We start from the raw sequence: 25,884 nt of genomic DNA, 5'->3' as shown, positions 1-25,884 counted from the left end.
TGTCTCACTCTCTCTCTCTCTCTCACACACACTCTCTGTCTCGCTCTCTCTCTCTGTCTCGCTCTCTTTCTCTTTCTGTCTCGCTCTCTCTCTCTGTCTCGCTCTCTTTCTCTCTGTCTCTCTCTCTCCGTCTCTTTCTCCCTCTCCCTCACTTTCTTCCATATTTCTCTTTTTTTTGTCTCTCTCTTTGTCTTTGTCTTTCTCCCTTTCTTTCTCGCTCTCTCTCTTTCTCTCTCACTACTCTCTTTCCCTCTGCAGAAAATGTAATTCTTTAATGTGGCTAGTGTGACAACACGCCTGTGCAGTTAGCAGTTAGAAAGACAGAGAAGATATACAGTCTGTTGCAAGAAATCATGCAAGAAAGAATATTATATTCTAAAGTATGGTTCAGTTGGTGGGGTCAGGGAAAGCCCCTTGATAAGTTGAGACCTTACATGGCAGTCTATGTGGCAACGAACAAGTCCAACAGTACATTATTCAGCAAGAAAGGAACAGTGATAAACTATAATAGAACTACTCACAGAGACACACCATGACAAAACTTTCTAGGTGTACTACTTCTTTGTGATCTTCTTCACTCCAAAAAAAATCCCTCACTTGTGATACATATCTCAACCTCAAATTCTTCAAAACACCTTGTACAATTAAAATGTGTATTTGGCCCAGACCTTCATATATTTGTTTGGAATGATATATAGCTAGTATCATTATGCTGCAGCAAATGTTGGTTAGTTCTCTCTCTACTGGTTGGTTGCATTGACCACACACAGTTAGTTCAACATCACTGTCCTGAGGTGGGATGGGATGGGGCGGGAACCAGTGGTGGCTTCTGTCCAGTCCATCCCTCTAGTTGAAGGTGTGTTCCCCGCGGACGATGTGAGATGAGAACTCATAGCGGTCCTTACTGCGGTGGCCACAGATGTTACACTCCAGCGGGTCCCTGTAACCATGACAACCCATGTGGATGGTGTACATGACGTGGTCCAGGAAGAGAATGCGGCAGTGTTCACACTGGAACACCCTCATCTTCCGCCCCTCTCGCCCAAACACACGCACCCCTTCCCGACTTATAGGCCTCTCTGCCGCCCTTCCCTGGGCCACCTCAGCCCCACCTCGCCCCTCCTCTCTGCCGCCATACGCTGGGCTGGATCTGGGACGGTGGTGGGGGTTGTTCCAGTGGTAACCCAGCCTATCCTGTGGGCTGCTCCGGGCAGAGTCGGCCGAGTCCAGCCCACTGTTGCTAGGAGACTCTTTTTCCTCTCTGGTACCCTGTGGGTGGTGCTGCTTAGGTCTGGTGAGGGCGATGGGCCCGTTGGAGGAGGGATGGAAGTCAGGGGGAGGAGGGGGCAGAGGTGAAGGATGAGGTGGAGCGTCGCGGCTACCCGGTCGGTCCATACGCAGCCCTGACCCCAGAGGGTAGACGTGGTGGAAGAGGGGGTTGACCATGGGTACCACCTCAGCCATAGAAAGAGACGGCTGTGGACCGTGGGGACCATGGGGGTGGGGATGGTGGACCAGGGGTCTCAGGGAGTCAGAGCCCAGGTAAGAGATGGCGTTGTTGATAGCCTGGTCCATCATGTGAGCCTGCATCAGCTCTGCCTCCTTCTCATACTTCAGACCCATCTCATAGCTCAGCTCCGGGTAACTATAACGCATCATCTTCTCACCTGCAGAGCACAGCTTGCATATTACCACAATGAAACTCACATATGCATAAGCTCACCGTAAGCTCACCGTAAGCTCACCGTCCGGTCGAATGACACCATTGGATAGTACAGAATACATACAATTGTAACTCTATAGAATATGAAAGAGTGCCTTAATTTTGTGTGCGTGTCTAACCTTTCCATTTTTTAATAAGCTAAACACTATCAAAGTTCTCTTGTTTTCATCTTATTGTATTTTCTCTTGTGTTGTTTAATAGTGGAAAGCCCCATCCATCTGAATGCACTGTTTAACCCCTCCAGAGCAGGGATGCGGTGAGCTGTTTTGCTCTTCTCTCGATAAGAGCTATTGCAGAGATACAGGTGTAACAAACCACAGAGTGAAAACATGTCCTCGTCACTCTCATCCGCTCTCTGTGTCTCGCTTGATCTTTTCCTCTATCTAATAGAGCAGTAAATAATAAAAAACAAATAATTGTCTTCCGCGCTAATATGCAAAAATTGGCGGTTATATGCCAACAAAATGTTTGCAACACCGTAACAATTGTTTCTTAATACAAAACAAATATCTTCTTCAAAATGTTAAAATGAAAAAGATTGAGACATATTCAGAGTGGAACAACCAGATCTGAAATGTGGAATATACATTAATAAAACTAAAGTGTGCAGTATGTGAATAGTGTCTTCATTTCTACCATTAAGTCAAGGTCATCTGTTAGATGCAAAACAACAGCATCATGTTTCAATGTACCTCTGCCCAGGCACGCAATTCAATTCCTTTTTTGCATGTATACACTCATTCTGTTGCAGTGACTGTATGTTGAACTGAACATAACAAATAAAGAGTTAATACTGTAAACTGAATTTAATCCAACAGAACAGGTCAAATTCAATCCCAAAATGGGATTAAATAAATACGCTACTGATACCGTTAATACCATAATTATGAAAATTACAAATTAGTTATTGTCCTTTTATATACAATAATTATCTAAGCTACAATTAATAATTGTGAGTTATTGATCCTTATGGTGAACACATTATGGTGCTCCCAGACAGGAAGTGATATAATGATGCTTACCCACAAACTTCTGTGGAGTGGTACTCTTCCTCTTCCCTACGTTACTCTGCAGTTTCTCAATGACAGGTGGCCGGTTTAATGTTGCCATGGCAGCGGCCTCCGCCAGGGGCCTCTGCTCTTTAGGGACCTCACCTGGGTGTCAGGGGTCAGAGCATGAGAGTGTGTGAGAGGTCTGCACCAAGGCTTGTAGGTAGTACTGTAGTACTGTAGGTGGCTGGTGTGTAAAAGTAACATAAGTAGAGTTCACAGGATACTCACACAAACCATAAAAAGGAAGGAGGAAGAGAAAATAAAAGTATCTTTAATTTAACTTCATACCTAAATTATAAATGATTAAAGGTTAAAGTGCAAGGTGTAAAAAAGATGCCAAAGAGAAAGCAAATGTTTCTGAGTCCATACCATCAACAGAGATACCATATAGCAGGTCTCTGTACCAGAGCAGGACATTCACACTCACCTGGATAAGGCCCAGTGACGGAGGTGGGATCCATGCCAGCACTCTCAAGGTAGTTATGGCAGCGCTCTTTATGCTCCTCCAATGATGTCCTCTGTTTGTAGCTCCGCCCACAGTAGTCACACTTGTGTGGTTTACCCACTAAATTAGAGAAATGACATCAAAGGGAAAAAACTATTAATTTCATTCATTCATCAACTCACATAACAGACCAGTAACGCAATTCTATGTGAACTCTCTAGGAGGTTTTAATAAACACATAGAACCCGTGGAGAACACAGAAACTAGAGCAGGGCTATGAGCTCATGGAGTGATAATGTTCCATTAGTGGGATCCCACACACCATCATTGCCAACCAGACAGAGAAGGTGTGGGCAGGCGAGATATACCAAAATACTCGAATACACACATGTGCCTTTCATACGCCCTGGAACAACTGGTAAAGCCTACAACTCTTCCGGGAGCCCATCACTACTACTATGGTGCACAACTCAATTGGCCTGCTGTACACAGACACAGATCCCGTAGAAGAAGGAAAATAACTCTAACGTCAGACCTAAACAACGTCTGTGTTTCTCCTCAGCAGCTGGAGGTGGGGAGTGATTCATGCTGCCAGTTCCATTCTGATGGAGTCTATGCTGGTGAGACTGTGCAAAACCTCCTCTAGCTTTCCCCTAGAGAAGATCCATACATTGATCCTTCCTTCCGTCCTGCCTTCCTTCCAATCTTCCGCCATTCATTTATTAACTGTACTTCAATCATTCACTCATGAATGAATTACTCATGAATGAATTAATACATTCACCGTGATTTGGCAACTAAAGGCTGAAACTACTGAAAAGTACTACTCAAAGTCTTCTGTAGTAGAAACAAGGCTCTGAAAGTCTTCGGGATGAGTCGTCAAGGGGGAACTGTGGTCCAGACGACACCAAGCATTGGCCCAGACTAGGCGTCGTTCACATGAGAAAATGTTCTAGTACCAGAGGTGACACCAGTTACTAGAAACTACCTGACCTGTTACTGTGGGAATAACATGTTTCAGTCTGACAAGTACTTTGAAAGTAAGACACAGATAGGCTTATGTAACATTTCATTAAGTCTATGGGAATTGATTGGAAATATTGGTGAGTGTGTGAACGTCTGGCTTACATTTTTTCAAGCTGATCTCAAATGACAGTATAGGTTACTTGTCTTAATGTAATTTTGTGGCCTGTGAATGCCAATTGGTTTAGTGCATTTGAAACTGTGGTTCATGAGTAAGCTTTAAACTAGCAATGGCATTATCATGTAATTAACAGGTCATAATCATCATCATTACAGAACACTTGCTTTATTTTACTTGAGTCTCTCCATATGTAGCCTAATACAATGTCCTTGTAATTGAAAAACACCCTGAACTGTCTGTCTGCTCCAATGATATTGGCCACAGCACCTGCTAACTGTAGCCAGCCGGATGGGCAGTGACACTTTCATATTGGAATAGGCCACACACACACACACACACACACACACACACACACACATTTTATGCTATTACTCATTTACAAAACCTCCAGCCATTTGCAGATGTTGAATGTATCACAAAAATCCCACTTTCAGCAGCTATTCTTGAACATGCAAATAGCCTCAACTCTCTCTGCCTTCAGATACAGTTGGCTGCATCCAGTTGGGTGATAAACAGGAACCTATCTCAGAAACGTATTGTTGTCTCATGTAATGTCAAAACTGAGTGAGCCCATCACTCTTAATGTAGCATCTAAAACACCTTCAGGATTAACCATTTGCACATATTTGAACAGCAATTAAAAGAATAACTTGATATTCATATTTAACAATGTGTTTGGGAGGGGTTCAGATACAACACAGTCCATGTAGTGCCACTCTGTGTCTTGACAGGGGAAAGTATACTCTTGTCTTGCCCCTCGGATTGCACAATACATCAAAGCATTCACCTGTCGCTGTCTCTCTCTCTGTTTCTCTGTCTCTCTCCCCACACCTAACCTCCCTCTCTCGTCACTCCACCTGTTTCCTGGCAGTGTGCCAGGGGCAGGGAGATGGAGGGAGAGAGGCAGAGAGAGAGAGGTGAAAGGAGAAGAGGCCTTTCATCTAGAGAACGCCATTCCAACCAACTCCCTACGCCACAGAAGAGTTCCTAACATTCCTTTCAACCCTCAGGTAGTGTAACATTCCTTTCAACCCTCAGGTAGTGTAACATTCCATTCAACCTTCAGGTAGTGTAACATTTCATTCAACCCTCAGGTAGTGTAACATTTCATTCAACCCTCAGGTAGTGTAACATTCCATTCAACCCTCAGGTAGTGTAACATTCCATTCAACCCTCAGGTAGTGTAACATTCCATTCAACCCTCAGGTAGTGTAACATTCCATTCAACCCTCAGGTAGTGTAACATTCCATTCAACCCTCAGGTAGTGTAACATTTCATTCAACCCTCAGGTAGTGTAACATTCCATTCAACCCTCAGGTAGTGTAACATTCCATTCAACCCTCAGGTAGTGTAACATTCCATTCAACCCTCAGGTAGTGTAACATTCCATTCAACCCTCAGATAGTGTAACATTCCATTCAACCCTCAGGTAGTGTAACATTCCATTCAACCCTCAGGTAGTGTAACATTCCATTCAACCCTCAGGTAGTGTAACATTCCATTCAACCCTCAGGTAGTGTAACGTTCCATTCAACCCTCAGGTAGTGTAACATTCCATTCAACCCTCAGGTAGTGTAACATTCCATTCAACCCTCAGGTAGTGTAACATTCCATTCAACCCTCAGGTAGTGTAACATTCCATTCAACTCTCAGGTAGTGTAACATTCCATTCAACCCTCAGGTAGTGTAGTATAGGCAGGCTGAGGGAATTCATACAGCACTACTACATACTATAGCACTGCATAGGGAACTACAGTACACCTAAATGTGCCGTCTACACTGACTGGAGGAGGGTAAATAATTAATTTAGCCTAACAAAATAGGAAGTGAAAATTTGAAAAAGGTCAAAAGAGAAAAAAACGAGACATGTAAAGAGTGTTTGAGAGCATTGACAGAAAAGGAGAGAGAGATACAAAGGGCTCTATTTTAACAAACTTAACGCAATGGCAAATCTGGTAGCGCTATAGGTTTGGGGGTGTGTCAGAAATATTTGTTATATTTTCACAACCAGAATTATGTGCGCAGTAGCTGGCGATGGCGTGAAAGAGCTGGGTTTTGATTAATAAAAATGTTGCGGGTATGTCGAGGGTTGACACCTCACTGGCCAATCAGAATATGCTCCATGGTTAAATATGTGGTTGCTTCAAGTTGTCTATTTACGGTTTTCATGTATTGCATTGTACTCAACTCCAATTTTGATTGTTAGTCCATTATAGCCTAGTTCGTTAAATAGCCCGACCCATATCTGCTAAATATGTTAAACATGCTAAATATGTTGAACACAGACAAGCCAACTTAAACTATGGATGGTTTTACGCACATCCAAACTTTTCAAAGGCGCTGGACAAAGATCCAATATGAAGAGAAAGGGGGAATGTCCACTCACCATTATAATGCTACCAAATTAACATTTTACAAACACCATGGAACCATCTTACAGATCATATTTGCACTTCTCCAGAAATAGCAGACAAAATTGCATTGCATTCGAGCCATGTACAGTGCCTTCAGAACATATTTACACCCCTTGACTTTTTCCACATTTTGTTCAGTTACAGCCTGAATTTAAAATGGATTCAATTTAGATTTTGTTTCACTGGCCTACACACAATACCCCATAATGTCAAAGTGGAATTAAGTTTAAACCCCTAAGTAAAATACTTAGTAAAAGCACCTTTGGCAGCTATTGAGTCTTTCTGGGTAAGTCTCTGAGCTTTCCATACCTGGACTGTGTAACATTTACACATTATTATTTTCATAATTCTTCAAGCTCTGTCAAATTGGTTGTTGATCATTCCTAGATAACAATTTTCAGTTCTTGCCAGAGATTTTCAAGTAGATTTAAGACAAAACTGTAACTCAGCCACTCAGGAACATTCACTGTCTGTTTGGTTAGCAACTCCAGTGTAGATTTGGCATTATGTTTTAGGTTATTGTCCTGCTGAAAGGTGAATTCATCTCCTAGTGTTTGGTGGAAAGCAGACTTAACCAGGTTTTCCTCTAGGATTTTGCCTGTGCTAATCTCCATTCCGTTTCTTTTTCATCCTGAAAAACTCCCCAGTCTTTAACGATTACAAGCATACCCATAACATGATGCAGCCATCACTATGCTTGAAAATATGGAGAGTGTTACTCAGTAATGTGTTGTATTGAATTTACCCCAAACACAACACTTTGTATTCAGGACAAAAATCAAATTTCTTTGCCACATTTTTTTGTAGTATTACTTTTGTGCCTTGTGTCAAACAGGATGCATGTTTTGGAATATTTTTTATTCTGTACAGGCTTCCTTCTTTTCACTCTGCAAATTAGGTTAGTATTGTGGAGTAACTACACTCCTAGAAAAAAAGGCACAATCTAGACCCTAAAAGGGTTACAGAACCCTTTGAACCCTTTGAAGAACCCTTTTTGGTTCCAGGTAGAACCCTTTTGGTTCCAGGTATAACCCTTTTCGGTTCAATGTAGAACCCTTTACACAGAGGGTTCTACATGGAACGAAAAGGGTTATCCTATGGGGACAGCCAAAGTCACCAATGGCCTCATGGTGAAATCCCTGAGTTAGGAAGTATGCCTGTATCTTTGTAGTGAAAAGTAGACATTGATTATCCCTTTGAGCATGGTAAAGTTATTAATTACACTTTGGATTGTATATCAACACACCTTGTCACTACAACGATACAGGCGTACTTCCTAACTCAGTTGCCGGAGAGGAAGGAAACCGCTCAGGGATTTCACCATGAGGCCAATGGTGAATATAAAACAGTTTCAGAGTTTAATGGCTGTGAAAAGAGAAAACTGAGGATGGATCAACAACATTGTAGTTACTCAACAATACTAACCTAAATGACAGAGTGGAAAGAAGAAAGCCTGTACAGAATTAAAATATAATCAAAACATGCATCCTGTTTGCAATATGGCACTAAGGTTAAACTGCAAAAAATGTGGCAAAGAAATGAACTTTACTAAGTGTTATGTTTGGGGCAAATCCAAGACATCACATCACTGAGTACCACTCTTTATACTGTCAAGCATGGTGGTGACTGCATCATGTTATGGGTATACTTGTCATCGGCAAGAACTAGGGAGTTTTTTCTAAATAAAAAGAAAACTGAATAGAGCTAAGCACAGGAAAAATCAGATAGGAAAATCTGCTTCAGTCTGCTTTTGAAAAGACACTGGGAGACAAATTCACCTTTCAGCAGGACAATAACATAAAACACAAGGCCAAATATGCACTGCAGTTCCTTACGAAGACGACATTGAATGTTCCTGAGTGGCCGAGTTACAGATTTGCCTTAAATCGTCTTGAAAACTTATGGCAAGACTTGAAAATGGCTGTCTCTTCTCTTGAACTTGATAGAGCTTGATTTTTTTAAATTTTTTAAATAATGTGTTTTTATTGTAAAATCCACGTATGCAAAGCTCTGAGAAAATTACCCAGAAAGACTCACAGCTGTAATCGCTGCCAAAGGTGATTCTAACATGAAATGATTCAGGGGTGTGAATAATTATGTAAATTTGATATTTCTGTACTTCATTTCCAATACATTTGCAAAAATGTCTAAAAACATGTTTTCAGTTTATCATTATCGGCTGCACTGTTGGATCTAGGAACATGAGTATTACACCCGCTATAACATCTGCTAAATATGTGTATGTGACCAATAACATTTTATTTGAAGACGGGTGAGATTTTTTTGTAGCCATTTTGAATTCAGACTGTAACACAACATCATGTGGAATAAGTCAAGAGGTATGAACACTTTCTGAAGGCACTGTATATTCTCAACATAAGTTTGGTTTTTAAAACCTTTTACTGCAGTGGGCTAAATCAAGGTCACACAGAGTGTTTCTTGGTATCTTAAACAAATGAAAAGTATACACCTCACACACATAGTTATGGGATTTAAAATAAAGACAGCTGTACCATGTCAGAAATAATACTTTTTTTATTTAACCTTTAACTAGGCAAGTCAGTTAAGAACAAATTCTTATTTACAATGACGGCCTAGGAACAGTGGGTTAACTGCCTTGTTCAGGGGCAGAATGACATATTTTTACCTTGTCAGCTCAGGGAGTTGATCTAGCAACCTTTCAGTTACTGGCCCAATGCTCTAACCACTAGGCTACCTGCTGCAAATAGAGTTGAAATGTGCTACATTTTGACTTTGCATCCCAATAGGACACTTTATATATATATCACAGAAAACTGAAATATAACAAAATCATTTGACATAGAAACACTGGATTTTCTGCATAAAATAAATGAATCATGTTTATTAATTATGAAACTATGAAAAAGTATTAATAAAATTCCACCCATGAGGCCATTAGGTCATTTGACTGCAGGAAAGGGGAACTCCAATTTTAAGGAAAAACAATCAATAGTTATTTTTAACAACAGCAATATTTCTAAGTAGGATCGGGTCAGAAGCAGGATATAATAAATCTCTCGTTCCATGAGCATAAAGCAATGTGTGCACACTGTAGGCCTAATGGCTCTTCCCCTGGAGCCATGAATGTTTGTCCTATCCATTGAAGATAGTTTATTAAATAGTATACAGTAGCTACTACAATAGGCCTAGTTATAACAAACATGTAGCCTAGCCGATGTAGTTGTTTTTACTGGCTTCAACATGGAAATACAGGTAACTGCCAAAATAATGGAAACACTTGAGTAAATGAGGGATACGAAGTATATTGAAAGCAGGTGCTTCCACAGGAATGGTTCCTGAGTTAATTAAGCAATTAATGTCCCATTATTCTTAGGGTCATGTATAAAAATGCTGGGCAGGCCATTATTTTGGCTACCATGGCTATTCCCCCATACAATGACAATGCCCCCATCCAAAGGGCATGAGTGGTCACTGAATGGTTTGATGAGCATGAAGACAATGTAAACCATATGCCATGGCCAACTCAGTCACCAGATCTCAACCTAATTGACCACTTATGGGAGATTCCTGATTTGAACGGGTGAGACGGCGTTTCCATCCACCATCAACAAAACACCAAATGATGGTAATTTCTCGTGGAAGAATGGTGTCGCATCCCTCCGATAGAGTTCCAGACACTTGTAGAATCTATGCCAAGGTGCATTGAAGCTGCTCGTGGTGACCCAATGCCCTAATAAGACACAGCCTTATTCTAAAATAGATTAAATATTTTTTTTCGCTCATAAATCTACACACAACAGGTTGTTAGAAATGTTTTCAAATGTATTAAAAATGTAAAACAGGAACAGGGAGGTGACCAAGAACCCGATGGTTACTCTGACAGAGCTCCAGAGTTCCTCTGTGGAGATGGTAGAACGTTCCAGAAGGATAACCATCTATGCAGCACTTCACCAATCAGGCCTTTACGGTAGAGTGGCTAGACGGAAGCCACACCTCAGTAAAAGGCACATGACAGCCCGCTTGGAGTTTTCCAAAAGGCACCTAAAGGACTCTCAGACCATGGGAAACAAGATTCTCTAGTCTGATGAAACCAAGATTGAACTCTTTGGCCTGAATGCCAAGCATCACATCTGGAGGAAACCTGGCACCATCCCTACAGTGAAGCACGGTGGTGGCAGCATCATGCAGTGGTGATGTTTTTCAACGGCAGGGACTGGGAGACTAGTCAGGATTGAGGGAAAGATGACCGGAGAAAAGTATAAAGACATCCTTGATGAAGACCTGCTCCAGACCGCTCAGGACCTCAGACTGGGGAGAAGGTTCACCTTCCAATAGGACATTGACCCTAAACCCACAGCCAAGACAAGGCATGGGTGGCTTCGGGACAAGTCTGTGAATGTTCTTGAGTGGTCCAGCCAGAGCCTGGACTTGAACCCGATCGAACAACTCTGGAGAGACTTGAAAATAGCTGTGCAGTGACGCTCCCCATCCAACCTGAGAGCGCTTGAGAGGATCTGCAGAGAAGAATGGGAGAAACTCCCCAAATAAAGGTGTGCCAAGCTTGTAGCGTCATACCCAAGAATACTCAAGGCTGTAATCGCTGCCAAAGTTGCTTCAACAAAGTACTGAGTAAAGGGTCTGAATAGTTATGTAAATGTGATATTTCGGTTTTTACATTTATAATTTCTAAAACCTGTGTTTGCTGTGTCAATAAGGGGTAATGTGTGTAGATTGATGAGGAAAAACAAACAATTTAGTCAGTTTTAGAATAAGGCTGTAACGTAACAAAATATGGAAAAAGCCAAGGGGTCTGAATACTTTCCGACTGCACTGTACATGTGAGTACTTCTAAGAGGACAACACTAGAGATGAGGTTTTACTGTCGTCTGTCCCGGATCTCAAAGAAGAGGCAGAAGAGAACACAGAGACAGAGGCCTATGACGCAGAGATAGGAAAGTGGGTTACAGTTAGAGCAGGGCAGTGTTTCTCTGGTCTCCCCATACTGTATCTCTACAGATAACAGAGAGAGTTCCTCTCTGAGGAGACGTGAGCTGAGCAGGTTATAGGAACAGCATGTCCTGGGTGCCTAACCACAGCCCTTGTCTGTCTGCACAAAAATCCCCAGAGAGATGCATCCATCCAACAATACGAAACCCTGTCAGGGTTAGATATTTGTGGGTCTGTTGCTAATCTGTCACAAAAACTTAGACACGGGTCAGACCAGATCATGCTTTAAGTTACATCGAGATAGGCCGGTTCTATAGCATCAACATAGTATGGACTATTTTAGAAGTTATTGAAACCAGGATAAATACTAAGGAGTAACCACAGTAATAAAAAAGTTAAAGGAAGCATGGACCCAAGACAAAGGGAAAAGGAAGACAAGGATGAAAAAGAGGAAGAGGATAAGAACATAGAGGAAGAAACAAAAAAAGAGAGGAGGTAGAGGGGCTGACCTGAGTGTGTGCGTAGGTGGCCTGTAAGTGCGTCACGACGGCGGCAGGCGTAGCTGCAGAAGGGGCATTTGAAGGGCTTCTCCCCCGTGTGCAGTTTGATGTGTCTCAACAGATTGCCCTTCTGAGTGAACGACACGCCACACTGGTTACACTGGAACGACCTATCACCTGAGAGGGGCACAGGAAGTGTTACACTGGAACGACCTATTACTTGAAGGGGCACAGGAAGTGCAGGCTCTCATCTCTCACTCCCCCTTTTACATATAGCCAGAAAAGCAACACACAATACCCACAGACCACCAGCCACCTAGTCTTGAGTTTTCACTCAGCTAGTGGACCGAACAAACTTGAGAAAGACGGAAATGGAGGTTCACAGCTACTCAACAGCAATCAACACATTGCAATGGTAAAACATGGTTTGATTGGTAAAGGCAAGCAATGATTGGTAAAGGCAAGCAACACGCCTTAGCTGAGAACGTTGTAACATCTCAAATAATGCAGAGAATATATTTCTAGGAGGATTGTCAGTGGGTAGAAAAACACTAACGTGTGGTGCCTGATGTGTGCTGTGTACAATTGATACATTTGAGCTACAGCCTACTGCTACTACAGTAATAGTGTCTGGAGTGTGGTGAGATGAGGTGTTAGATCTCCACCCTAATAGCTCTGCTCTGGGTCTCTTCTACAGCTCCCTCTCTCACCACAGAGTAGGTGTAGAAATACAGTGAGTTTTCATCCTTCACCAGGCGCCCGGTAGGGCTGTATGCGTTCTACACACAGATACACAAACACCACCAACACCACTAAGTTGGTATAAGTTAATAAGGTTTAGTGTGGCAGTCAAAGTCTCTTCAGATAGTAAATGGTTAAGGCTTAAGGAGTCTTACAGTGTGTCTTAAAATCTTCCATTGTGTTAAAGTGCTGTACATCTTTAATACCAGCTTTACCATGAAAGTATGTTTGTCTGTATCTATGCAAAAAGTTTGCCCGGTTCACCAGTAAACTACAGTAGTCTCATCATCATCTTGATGATCGTCTCTTGATCTGCGGCCGAACGTTTGGAAAAGTGAAACGTGATCCTAAATCTGTGAAGACCGAGGCTCAGTAATGGCGTCAGTGAAGGGCTCGGGAACAGGTTGTGGAGGATTCCTGGGATGTTATCCATGAAAATCATTCCAAGGCTAAACTATTGTATTCTACAAAACAGCAAAGCTCTCCAGCTCCACACCCGTAGAAACAATTTCTGACTCACAGAATTTTTTTAAATCATAGGGTGAGTGACGTACAATTGCTTGAGTCTGTAAAATTCATATCTCATAGGGAGCTACAACGTGAAGTATAATTTATTCATCATTTATTAACGTTTAACTAATGGGTTTTTGCAGTTTGCTAGATGTTAATGATAAAACATTGACAATCCTTAGATACATCAGAGAGTATTGAGTCAATGTTGTTCAATATAAAGTACATTAGGTTTGTAAAATATTCTGTGAAAGGGACATAAGGGGTAACAACTTTAGAGAAACATTTACCATTGGGCAGCCGAGTTCCTGGGTCACATGACCCATCTGACCCAGGGACCCCATCCTGTAGGTTGTTTGGGCTGTCAATCATGGGCTCTTCCAATCCCGATTCCTCTTCCCCACTTTGTCCCATATCCTCAGCTGTGGTCCTCCTGTCCCTTTCATCTTCTGTCTCTTCTTCTTGTTTGATGGTGTGTTCTGGAAGAGACAGGTATGACCAATCCAATTACAGTTTTTCAGACAATCACATGACAATCACATGACATGGCTTTAGTGGATGATCCTTGTTCTTCCAGTAAGAGGTGCAGTGGCTCTAGGTTACGAGTCTAAACCTTGTAAATCTGTTTCTCTTTGAATGTAAACATCCATTGATTGGAACAAGTTCATCAAATCTGCATGTTATTTCCCCTGGAGAAATAAGTAATATAATGATGCTCAACATAAATTGCCAAAGTTAATGCTAACCCCTAGAGGCAGGGACTCATCAAATCTGACAAAAAATGGTTAATTATTGTTAATTATATGCAAGTATTTTACTTATTTAACCAGGCAAGTCAGTTAAGAACAAATTCTTATTTACAATGATGGCCTACCCTGGCCAAACCCTAACCCGGATGACGCTGGGCCAATTGTGCGCCGCCCTATGGGACTCCCAATCACGGCCGGTTGTGATACAGCCTGGAATCGAACCAGGTTCTGTAGTGACACCTCTAGCACTGAGATGCAGTGCATTAGACCGCTGTGCCACTCAGGAGCTCAATTATTTCTGTTATCTATTTTAAACCTGAGACTTCTGGAATGTACACAGTAAAGTAGTTATGTGGAGAAAAGCGGGGTTCGTCCCAGAAGTGGACGGGCGATACGTGACTTGGTCTGAACATTAGAGATTTGTGGAGGGACAGCTGAGAAACAGGCTGGTCTAGTTCCACTCAGTCCTTGGCAGGGCTGGGGTCAATTCTAATTGAAGGCAGTCAAGTAAACTTAAATAACAATTCGAAATTGAATAAAAAAATGGTATCTATTTTCAATGACTTCTCAACAAACAGAGAAGTAGAAGCTATTAATTTCAAATATTTTTTTTCCCATTTTATTTGAATTTAAAATCACTTCCTGAATTGACTGCCTTTAATTCGAATTGACCGCAGCCCTGGTCTCTGGGGAGGAGGAGAGGAAGAGCGGAGGGCTGCGGCCAGGTGCTGCTTAGCCTCTGTGGGTTTAGATTTGACTGGCACTGGGAGACTGGCTGGATGTCTTGATGGGGGGGGACTCTGGCTGACTAAAGGCACAAATGCCTCAACTCTACTGGGTTGGCCACCAGACTCTCAGTATCCCTCATCCGACATTATAGGGAGACTGACACACAGACACACAAATATGGCCCAGATACATACTCCTCCAGTCTGGCTTTAGTAACGTTTGACTCTTGAGTCACTAGGGACACACACACACATAGCCACAGAATAATTAGAGATCGTCCTCTCCCACACAACATTTGAAGGTACAATATGCAGAAATTGTCCCGCCATTTCCTGGTTGCTTATATTCAAATAGTTTTCCTAATTTCAGTTTGTTTGCCAAAACAAGTAATCTATTGTGTAGAGAATCGTTGTACCATCTAAAGTATATTTTCAATAACCAAAATTATTGTATTTTCAGCAGTTTAAAACTGGTGTATAAAACTGAAAGTAAAAGACACAAAAAGAAAACTTAAGAGCGGGACGCATAGAAACAGCACACATAGAACATATCTACCGCTTCTTAGACTTACGTTCAATGGAAATGACAGATCTATCTCATGTTTCTATGTGAATTTGGTCGGGTTACCCAAAAAGTTGTATTTTGCAGCTTTAAGATTCTGGTATGCTTAGCATATACGTAGGGACCTTAATCTTGAACATGTGGAATTTGTTTTTTTATTAGGATCCCCATTAAGTGTTGCAGAAGCAGCAGCTACTGTACTTTTTGTGGGGTCCACACAAAACATAAAGCATGACAAAATACATAACTCTATTAGACAAGAACAGAAACACACATTTAAAAAAAGAACAATAGAGCACATTTTTTTCCTGTACTGCATATACATACAACATATGCATATACAGCATATACAGTACATACAAGTTTTTAGGTCATACAAGGTCAGAGGCATCATACCGTGAGAAGGAGACTTCTTGCATTCCTTTACAGTAGTCTGAAGGGAAACCTGATACGGACGTTAATCATAACCATCCAGTCAAGCCTGTTTGTGATTTGTGACTGAAACTATAATCATAGCGTAGGTACGGAAGGAGCAAGAGCAATAACCCCAAACCTCTCACATCCATATAATCCATTCCCTGACTGTCCCTTCAAGCTCCTAGGCTCCATTAAAGGGGATTTGGCAATAAGGCCACTTACAGTTTCTACGTCCCGAGAGTCAGATGAACTCGTGAGTACCATTTTTATGTTTGCATCCGGTATGAAGGAAGTTAAAGGTCGTTTGGTGAGCCAATGCTAACTAGCTTAGCGCAAAAACTCGAAGTCTTCCTTCATACTAGACCAGGCACTTGCACAGATGGAGCCCTAGGTGTGCTGGAGCACCTGCCCCTTTGCCGAACAGTTTGGGCAACACGTTAATATGAACCCTCTATGGAAAGATGAGACTCTCACGAACACGTGCATGTTTTTCTCTAGGACACCCACAAGCTTCCCAAGACTTGTCTGAAGGTAGCCTGGTACCAGTTCAAATGTTGGTGCCTAAAAAAAGGGGTTAAATATGTTTAAAAAATATATATAAATAAGTTCATGATCTTTCCTATATCTCTCAGACACAAACTTCCTTTAGATTTTTTTTTACCATCTGTTTTTCCATGTATGAATCTGTTATTCAATGCGTTTCTATGAGCTAATAGCAATAAGACCAAACTCAATATTTCATCCAATATTTATTTTATATACAAGTGGAGTGTGGCGATAGCTAGGGTTGACTGTGTGCTTATTGCTTTAGGGTTGACAACAACATTTACTGTGGTGATTGCTACAGGGTTGACACAAAGTCATGGTGACTGCTATAGGGTTGACACTAAATCATGATGATTGCTATATGGTTGACAATAAGTCATGGTGATTGATATAAGGTTGACACTAAGTCATGGTGATTGCTATGGGGTTGACACTAAGTCATGGGGATTGCTATAGCGTTGACACTAAGTGATGGTGATTACTATAGGTTTGACACTAAGTGATGGTGATTAATATAGGGTTGACACTAAGTGATGGTGATTAATATAGGTTTGACACTAAGTGATGGTTACTGCTATAGGGTTGACACTAAGTCACACTATCCACTCCACTGAGGTGATATGATTGACAACTTCCATCTATCTTCCAACACAGACCACATAGAATTCTGGAGTCCTGTTATTGTCAGCAATGACATGGCAATCTCTGTAACAACATGGCAGTATTTTATTAAGCAATATTTCCCCTTTTATCTCTTAGCCTTGTGTGAACTGAAAGAGCTCCTCTTTTACTAACAGCATGACATTGAATTTATCCTCCAGTGCTGTATCCTGGCAACATGGAGCTAGCAGATTGAGGGGTATTGTAGGTGGGGTATACACATGAAGAGCTCGCCACTCTCTGTCGAAGCTGGCTGAACTTGAGATGGTTGCTGCGACAACAGCATTTTATAGAACCCAGATAAATAAAATATAAAGAAACTCCCGAAGCATGACGGGTTATGTTACCAAGGAGGAGAAACTACAGTAGGTATCCAAGCTAAGTGAAAAGTGCTATCATAAGCTAATCTGAGTAAAGATACCTGTCCCATACCTGGCTGTGTATTGAACACCTCATAGTTTACATTACTCAGGGGTCAGAGATCAAGAAGATCAAGAAGAGTCACCCATAAGGTATTTTGCTAGTGGAACTGTAGAGGTATTTTGCTGAAGTGAATGAAAAAATACTTTTAAATGCTATACCATACTAATAGCTTGATACTAAACATAAGTGTATAGGCAAACATGTTTTGTAGTTTTGCACACACTGACACAACTGCTTAATTTCAGTGGTGTGTTACAAAAGTGGTGTCATGGCGGAGTGGTGTTAGGCAACCTCTGGGTCGGGATGACACAAGCTGTATCTGTGAGTCTCTCTCCCTCTGACACAGATCTAGGACCAGGCTACTAATACTGGGGGATGCTGCGGGAAACAACTTCCCTTTTCTGGTTCAGCCACCTCATGGTGACATGTCTGAAGACAATGAGAAGAATGGCACCATGTCTCAGCTCTTCCTATTTCTGTTCATTTAATGGAAGGGAACTACGCAAGACCCTTCAGATAAGACATACATTTCTGATGACCCTTTGATAAAAGAAAATAAACTGTTTCTTGACGTGTGTGTGTGTGTGTGTGTGTGTGTGTGTGTGTGTGTGTGTGTGTGTGTGTGTGTGTGTGTGTGTGTGTGTGTGTGTGTGTGTGTGTGTGTGTGTGTGTGTGTGTGTGTGCACGTGTGTGTGTGTATCCACTCACCAGTCGGTGAATAAGGACCCTGGGGCTGCTGTGCGTTGGGTGTGTTTGCCGACAGGTCCACCAACATTCTAGAGTTCTCTGTCTTCCTGGGAGAGCAGTCTCCGTTACCTGGGTGACAGACAGACAACAAGAGAGCTGGGAACATCGCATTGCACAGCATTGCACTGCACTGAACAGCATACAGATACAGTACATACTGTACATACAAACTCCAATCTCCAAATGTCATGACCTCCTCAGATAAATGCTTTGAGAGGTGTCAATTGTAGCAATCACACCATCTAAAAAAAAGTGTAAAAATGTCTGATGATACCCGGAGATACTTAGCCAGGGGATAATTTAATGCTGTATTTCACACTTCTAATTCATAACAGGAAATCATTCTGAACCACTTTCAGTAGCAAACAAATTTTCCGTGGATGAGACCCAGCACTTGCTTAGCTTCTAGGTGCTAGCCAGTACAGTACCAGAGTGCAAGGTGGTATGGCTGCTGTCTGCTGGCTACTTTTTCTGTCAGCCTCGTGTCCTCGCCATACAGATCAGATCAGATTGTAGCCTGTCAGCACCTTCCCTGACACAGGCAATGCCATGGGATAGCTATAGCTGTGTGTCCTGTCCTGTCCACTTAGAAGGAGAGCTGTACAATCCCTTATCCCATTACAGCCTGGCCCCAGCACAGCCTCTCAGACAATACAGCAGCAGCAACACCACAGCACCCCCACTGACCCAGGTGTCAAATCCCACAGGAGCCAGACCACAGCAAAGACAACACTGTACCAGCTAGCACCTGGGAGTATTTTGTTAATATAGGTTTACAGGAAAGTACCTGAAAGTAACAGTCTAACTGTTAATCTTCGCCAAAGCTTCTCTCATGGAAGCTAAAACAAAATGCTTGTATTTTATGTGGTGTTACATTGTTGTGATTGGCTGCTGCTGAGTGAGACACACTGGGAGTTGTGGTCCATGACCATGATGACACAATCCCTGGGTCTGGTCTCCGATTGCACGCCACGCTGGGGTTGGATGAAATCTCAGGTGACTGACAGGTGGCTATCCAATGGCAGTGGTGTCTGTTGTAGAGATAGGGGTGGCCCAGATTTGTCATGAAGGATTTTCCATTACTGTGCTGTGCATAAGTGTTGACGCCTTGACGGCTGCCTGGCAGCTCTGTAGGGCCTCTCAGGTCAGGTAAAGGCTCAGTGTGTCTCAAAGGTGGTGTGTACTCGTAGCACGTGAATGTTAATGTTCATATGTTTTATGTACTTGTAATTATTACTGAAACCCTTAAAGGCATTTCGCTGAAACTGGTTTCAAAGACGAACTGTGGTAGGCCTTCATATATACAGTATACACGCTTGCTAACCCTAGGAAACTCTTTTCTAACTTCTCCTCCCTCCTTAATCCGCCCCCCTCCCTCCTCCCTCTCTGAGGACAACTTTGTCAACCACTTTAAAAAGAAGATTGACGACATCCGCTCTTCATTCACTCAGCTTATTGAGTCCACTGGTCGCACTCACACAGAAATACCCTACGCTTTGACCTCTTTCTTCCCTCTCTCTCCAGATGAAATCCTGCGACTAGTGAGGTCAGGCCACCCAACAACCTGCCCGCTCGACCCCATCCCCTCCTCCCTTATCCAGACAATCTCTGGAAACCTTCTCCCATTCCTCACTTCCCTCATCAACTCATCCTTGACCACTGTCGCACCCCTCCTCAAGAAACCAACACTTGACCCCTCTGACGTCAAAAACCTCAGACTGGTATTACTTCTTTATTTTCTTTCCAAAACACTTGAGCGTGCTGTCTCTGACCAACTTTCTCCCTATCTCTCTCAGAATGATCTTCTTAACCCTAACCAGTCAGTCAGTCTTCAAGACAGGTCACTCAACCAAAACTGATTCTCTCTGTCACGGAGGCTCTCCACACTGCCAAAGCTGAATCTCTCTCCTCTGTTCTCATCCTCCTAGATCTATCCGCTGCCTTCGAAACCGTGAACCATCAGATCCTTCTCTCCACCCTCTCAGGGCTGGGAGTCTCAGGCTCTGCACACTCTGCATCCTACTTGGCAGTCTACTCCTACCAGGTGATGTGGAGAGGATCTGTGTCTCTCACTACTCTCACTACTGGTGTCCCCCAGGGCTCGGTTCCAGGCCCTCTCCTCTTCTCTCTATAAACCAAGTCACTCGGCGCCGTCATATCCTCACATGTTCTCTCCTATCATTGCTATGTGGATGGCACTCAACTTCTTTTCTCTTTCCCCCTTCTGACACCCAGGTGGTGATAAGCATCTCTGCGTGCCTGGCAGATATCTCAGGTTGGATGTCGGCCCACCACCTCAATCTCAACCTCAACAAGACGAAGCTGATCTTCCTCCTGGGGAAGGCCTGCCCGCTCCAAGACCTCTCCATCGCGGTTGACAACTCCACGGTGTCCCCCTTCCAGAGTGCAAAGAACCTTGGCATGACCCTGGACAACACCCTGTCGTTCTCTGCAAACATCAAAAAAGCTCACGTCCACTACAATACCATGGTACTTGCCTATGGAGCAGCAAGATGAACTGCCACTCCATACCTTCAGGCTCTGCTCAAGGGAGGGCAACTGCAACTCCCACAGTCCAGTCCAAGCTTTTCTCTGTCTTGGGACCCCAACGATAGCAGATACCCTGCACCTCTTCGGAAAACATCGAAAACCCTACATCTTCAAAGAGTATCTTAAATAATCCCACAGCAACCCCCCTCACACCCCTTCCTCACACCTCCCCCCACCGAAAATAAATAAATTAATAATAATAATAAATAAAGTATTTAGTGAACTAACACTCACACTTAGCTCTGGTTTTTTTTATTTTATTTTTCTCCCCAATTTCGTGATGTCCAATTGCTGGTTACAGTCTTGTCCCATCGCTGCAACTCCCCTACGGACTCGGGAGAGATGAAGCTCGAGAGCCATGCGCCCTCCGAAACACGACCCTGGCAAGCCGCACTGCTTCTTGACACCCTGCTGCCTTAACCCGGAAGCCAGCTGCACCAATGTGTTGGAGGAAACATTGTCCAACTGGCGACCAAAGTCAGTTTACAGGCGCCCGGCCCGCCACAAGAAGTCACTAGAGCGTGATGGAACAAGGAAATCCCGGTCGGCCAAACCCTCCCCTAACCCGGACAATGCTGGGCCAATTGTGCCCCGCCTCATGGGTCTCCCGGTCACGATCCCGGTTCTGTAGTGACGCCTCAAGCACAGCGATGCAGTTCCTTACACCACTGCGTGACTCGGGAGGCAGATATCTACATTATTGACGAAAATGTACTTACTATGACTGTGATATGTGGTTGTCCCACCTAGCTATCTTAAGATGAATGCACTAACTGTAAGTTGCTCTGGATAAGAGCGTCTGCTAAATGACTCAAATGTAAATGTAATGGTTTGATACAGTCATATGTGTGCACTCAAACACACTCACTTGTTTATCATCTGCCATTCCTCATACAATAGTTAAAATTGCAGCTCGCTGCCCCCAAAGTGATGCATGCTGGAACCCGTGGGCCAGGTTGAGGAGACAGTGTATGGCCACATCAGCAACTGGGGCCAACAGCACACACACACACGCACACACACAGTCTGCTAAGTCAGAATCAGAGCTTTGATTCACACCACTTGTTAGCTGACTCAATACTGTATTTACCACCACACCATGGCCCAGATGACTTGTATAGACAGTGGAGGCTTCACTGGAAGAAGACAATGTGTGTAACGCATCAGATATGGATTGTTCCATGTGTTGGCGTTGCCAAAAGGAAAATAAAATGTATGAAAATGACAAAGATGATATAGGCTACCGTGTATATGATTTATCTTATCAGACATGGTAGTTACTGCAGGTTGTCTTATGAAATGAGATTGAGAACCTGTTGTGTTAAACTATCAGCAACAAGTGGTTGGCTGGTTATAAAAATGCCATCATTTCTGAGTGGGAGGACTATAATGAGCCACAGAAACAGGAATGACACAAAGTAAGAATGATCAAGGGTTGGAACTGTGCAGGATTTCTCCCCCGGGTGACAGAGTAACTATGTTGTGGCTTGTTGGAAACACACAGGCTGGAGCAAGGATCTGGTTTTTCCTGTCAAACTCTCAACCTCCGGACCTTCCCTCTAGACTGTGAGAGATCTCATTCACCAATCTGCCTATGAACATGTTAGTGGAGATATGGCAGTATACTTCAAACATGAACCAAAATAGATGTGTATCAGCGATGTGAATGAAAGCAGAAGGCACTATATCCTACTTCATCCTACTTTTTTCCTTCACACTATAACGTTCATGTTTTTGACCACTCATCCCAAACCTATTACCAACAAACACAAAAAGGAGTTGTCAAACTCCAGATTGTCAGTATGTTCTATCAGTGGGAATCTGTGAAGGGGAATGTAAAGAGGAGGGAAGTACCACTGTGTACCTGCTACAGAACCACCCTACTGATGATAAGACATCTCTAGGAGAGTGAAGTTGGCAGGATCGTTTTACAGGATCAGAACACATGTAGCTTGAGAAGGAGAAGGAGGGTGGGAGAGGAGAAGGGATATCTCCTTCTCCTAGCAGGACTGTCCGCCCCTGCTCCTACACCTGGTCCATCTGCCCAGTATCCCTGTAGGCCTAGGCCTCTCTTCAGGGAACCAGAACAATTAAAAATCTAAAATTTTTATAGATACGGATGGATACGCTACAAACTTGATTAGAAAGACCAGCTTGTATAAAACCATAAAATGACAATTGAGAGACACATCCAGCATCTGCAATGTGAAACAGGATCTCGCTAACACAACTTTTCAAAAGTTTAAACAATTAGAATAGTTCAGGAGGTTTCAGGTTAGAGAGTGATTGAAGAGTTGACTTACTTGCAGAATATCCATCAGTTGCCTCTGTTTCCATAGTTGGTGGAGAGCTTTGGGTATCAAAAGAAACAATACATTAGAAGAGCACTTGAGCTGAACCACGATTCTTATTCACTGGGCACACAGAGGTTGAATCAACTTTGTTTCCACATCATTTCAATGAAATGAAGTTGAACCAACTTGGAATAGATGTAGATTTGACGTCTGTGCCCAGTGGGCCCTCTCTTCCTAACCTCTTCTAAATCCTTATGAAATTAGCCATATTATACTGTTTGGGTGGAGTGATTTTTTTTTTTACGTGATCATTGTACGTTTAGGCAACACTTCCTAATACATTTAATTAATAAGCCATTATGAATGATAATAAATATTTATAAATGCTAAAATAGCCAAATTAGAGGATATTTTGATTTTGAAAAAGGCAATGATTAATTTGAGATATTTCACTAATATATTACAATAAAGGTTGATTGAAAATACATTAAACGTATTATGACTGGTACAATTATATGATGTATAAAACAGTGTTATACAGTGTTCAAATAAAACTGAAGCCGAAAAGTTCACACCACCAGTTTATTGTCTCGCAACATAAAACTATATTGTTCAACTTCCCAAAAAGCTGCTGAAGGGCTGGTGGGTTGTAAAATATAGCCTTTGAATAGAATGAAGTGGCTCATTGAAAGTTGCACTGTTAGAGAAGTAACACATATATTCAGCTAAAACTATAATATGGGTTATACATGTACATGGAGTGAGAACACACATTGCAGTTCTAGTAGTTTCACGTCCTCTGACAAAGGCTTTAAGCTAAAAATAAATATGTCTGAGAGAACAGTAGTGAGGTGCAAACAAACCACCACTAGCCAACCTAATGTCTGCTATCAGTATCAACGGAAATGTTGTAGACATGTATTATCTGTTGGTGGTTCAGATGAAATTGTGTAGTATTGATGTTTGATGCACAAGATAATTATGACCCACAAGAGGAGTACAGCTTCATAGTGTGACCCCACAAGAGGAGTTTGTCCTCATAGTATGACCCACAAGGGGGCTAAGCCCTCATAGTTCAGTAAAAAAAAAAACAGAAACCCAATCTTGAGGACTGACCTAGCAAAACATTTTCTACTAGGAACTAGAATACAGATGTCAACATTTGGCAAATGTCTTGTAAATGATTACCACTTCTTTCTACATAGAATACAATAAAAATCACACAAAACATATTCATAATCAGTCAATAAAAAATGGCATGCACTTAGATTTTCCCTAATAATTGACTCTTCAATAATTTGGATATCTATTAGCCTACAATGGAAACGATTCATAAATGAGACTAAGAGCCATGATATGTTTATATTTTTAAGAGTATTTTCTCTCGAATTTATAGTCAGTCATACATGGGTAGACTAGGCTATTCAAATAAATAAATACAAAACAGTTGTTTTAGTGATAAGCAACCTAAGTTATTTGATTAATTCAATCAATATAATTTACCTTTATATTTTTGACAATTGAAATTAGAAGTGCTTCATTTGCAATAAACGGAAAGCCCATAAGAAGTATTTTCACCAGCTATCCGCGCCTCCGAAGTGGACACCTGTCTCTACAAACGCTCCGCCGTGCACGTGTGTAGGCTAACTGACAGCCAAAGATCTCCCTTCAGTTTAAGAAAAACTATATGGGTTGATTTTCTTATTTATATGATATGAATCAAGCATTTGATTGACACAATCGGCCATCCCCTGTTATTGTATGACATGAGCAATCAAATGGGATACACTGTCAATGTATCGATCAATCGCTCCTAAACAGTACGCAGAAGGAGCATCGTCGAAGTTGATATATTGCGTCCAGATAAAACAATTATGAAACTGTTATTATGAACGTATTACAAAGTTACATAACGTTGTTTTGTAAGGAAGGAAGCCTAATCGTTTCCAGTGCATTATAATGTGTAGGATGCCTGTAACTTGATAAATTGACAAAATGTTTGATTGGACATTACCTTTTGTGTCTCCCCTGTTCAAGTGATAATCAGTGATCTTCGTCTGCGGAAGCTGCACGTCTTAAAATTCAAATGCAAATGCTCAGTAGCCTAATATGTTTTTGATAGACAATAACAAACAAAGAAATTAGGGGATACTCTCCTCCAAAAAAAGTGGGATGCCCCCCCCAAAAAAACTTCACATGAGTATAACACTGTCCTGTCCTGCATACAACCTGAATAAAGTTTAGGGAACAGAGCAGCGCACTCCTCAATAAATAGCTTTGGTAGTTACTTCCTCTGTGCTGAACTAGACCGTCAACTTTCCACCTCAAACGTGACCCCCGCACACACCTTCCCTGTATCCTACAGTATTCTATGAAGTACACCTTCATAAGCCTAAATATGGACACGTCAACATTTATAGACTGTATTACTGGATGTTGTTTTTACTACAGCAGCAATGAGGTCGAAGACTCAACTTGTTTTTAGACTAAATTAAATAAAGAACGAGGGGATAGAACTGGATACACCGGTTCCTAAGGAATTAGCCATAGAAAAACGAGTAAGGAGCAGCCTATTTTAAACAGAGGGGGGCTAAAGAATCAGAGAAGCATACGTAGGATATTCAAAAGGTATTGGATAAAGACGGAGTGAGTGAGTGAGTCAGTAGGCAGTCCCAGAGAGATATGCCAGATAACATGCTGTCTCATACTAACCTGTCAAAATATTCGCAGGTGCAGTTAGAAATACATT

General features: G+C 42.2%; 1 protein-coding gene across 1 annotated transcript; it reads right to left on the bottom strand.

Annotated features, from left to right (window-relative positions):
* Positions 1–235: 235 nt before the first annotated feature.
* Positions 236–25,348, bottom strand: LOC120057904 (zinc finger protein Helios-like). Its single transcript, XM_039006380.1, has 8 exons — positions 25,150–25,348; positions 23,145–23,191; positions 18,253–18,360; positions 13,750–13,938; positions 12,218–12,385; positions 3,203–3,340; positions 2,746–2,877; positions 236–1,667 (listed from the first exon to the last, which is right to left on the bottom strand). Exons 2-8 carry the CDS (start codon positions 23,176–23,178, stop codon positions 847–849), a joined length of 1,590 nt encoding a protein of 529 aa, XP_038862308.1. The 5' UTR covers positions 23,179–23,191; positions 25,150–25,348; the 3' UTR covers positions 236–846.
* Positions 25,349–25,884: the final 536 nt, after the last annotated feature.

The sequence above is a fragment of the Salvelinus namaycush genome, chromosome 13 (genome assembly GCF_016432855.1).
Source record: "Salvelinus namaycush isolate Seneca chromosome 13, SaNama_1.0, whole genome shotgun sequence".
Classification (NCBI taxonomy): domain Eukaryota; kingdom Metazoa; phylum Chordata; class Actinopteri; order Salmoniformes; family Salmonidae; genus Salvelinus; species Salvelinus namaycush.
Note: the sequence above shows the minus strand (reverse complement) of the source record. Positions and strands in the feature narration are given on the sequence as shown.

Excerpts from the sequence above, each read along its gene's own strand:
- LOC120057904 (XM_039006380.1), bottom strand. The coding sequence starts at position 23,178 with ATGGAAACAGAGGCAACTGATGGATATTCTGCAA. Across the intron at positions 13,939-18,252 it reads GGGTCCTTATTCACCGACTG|AACACACCATCAAACAAGAA; the intron begins GTGAGTGGATAC and ends TGTCTCTTCCAG. Across the intron at positions 3,341-12,217 it reads CCACCTACGCACACACTCAG|TGGGTAAACCACACAAGTGT; the intron begins GTCAGCCCCTCT and ends TCTCTAATTTAG.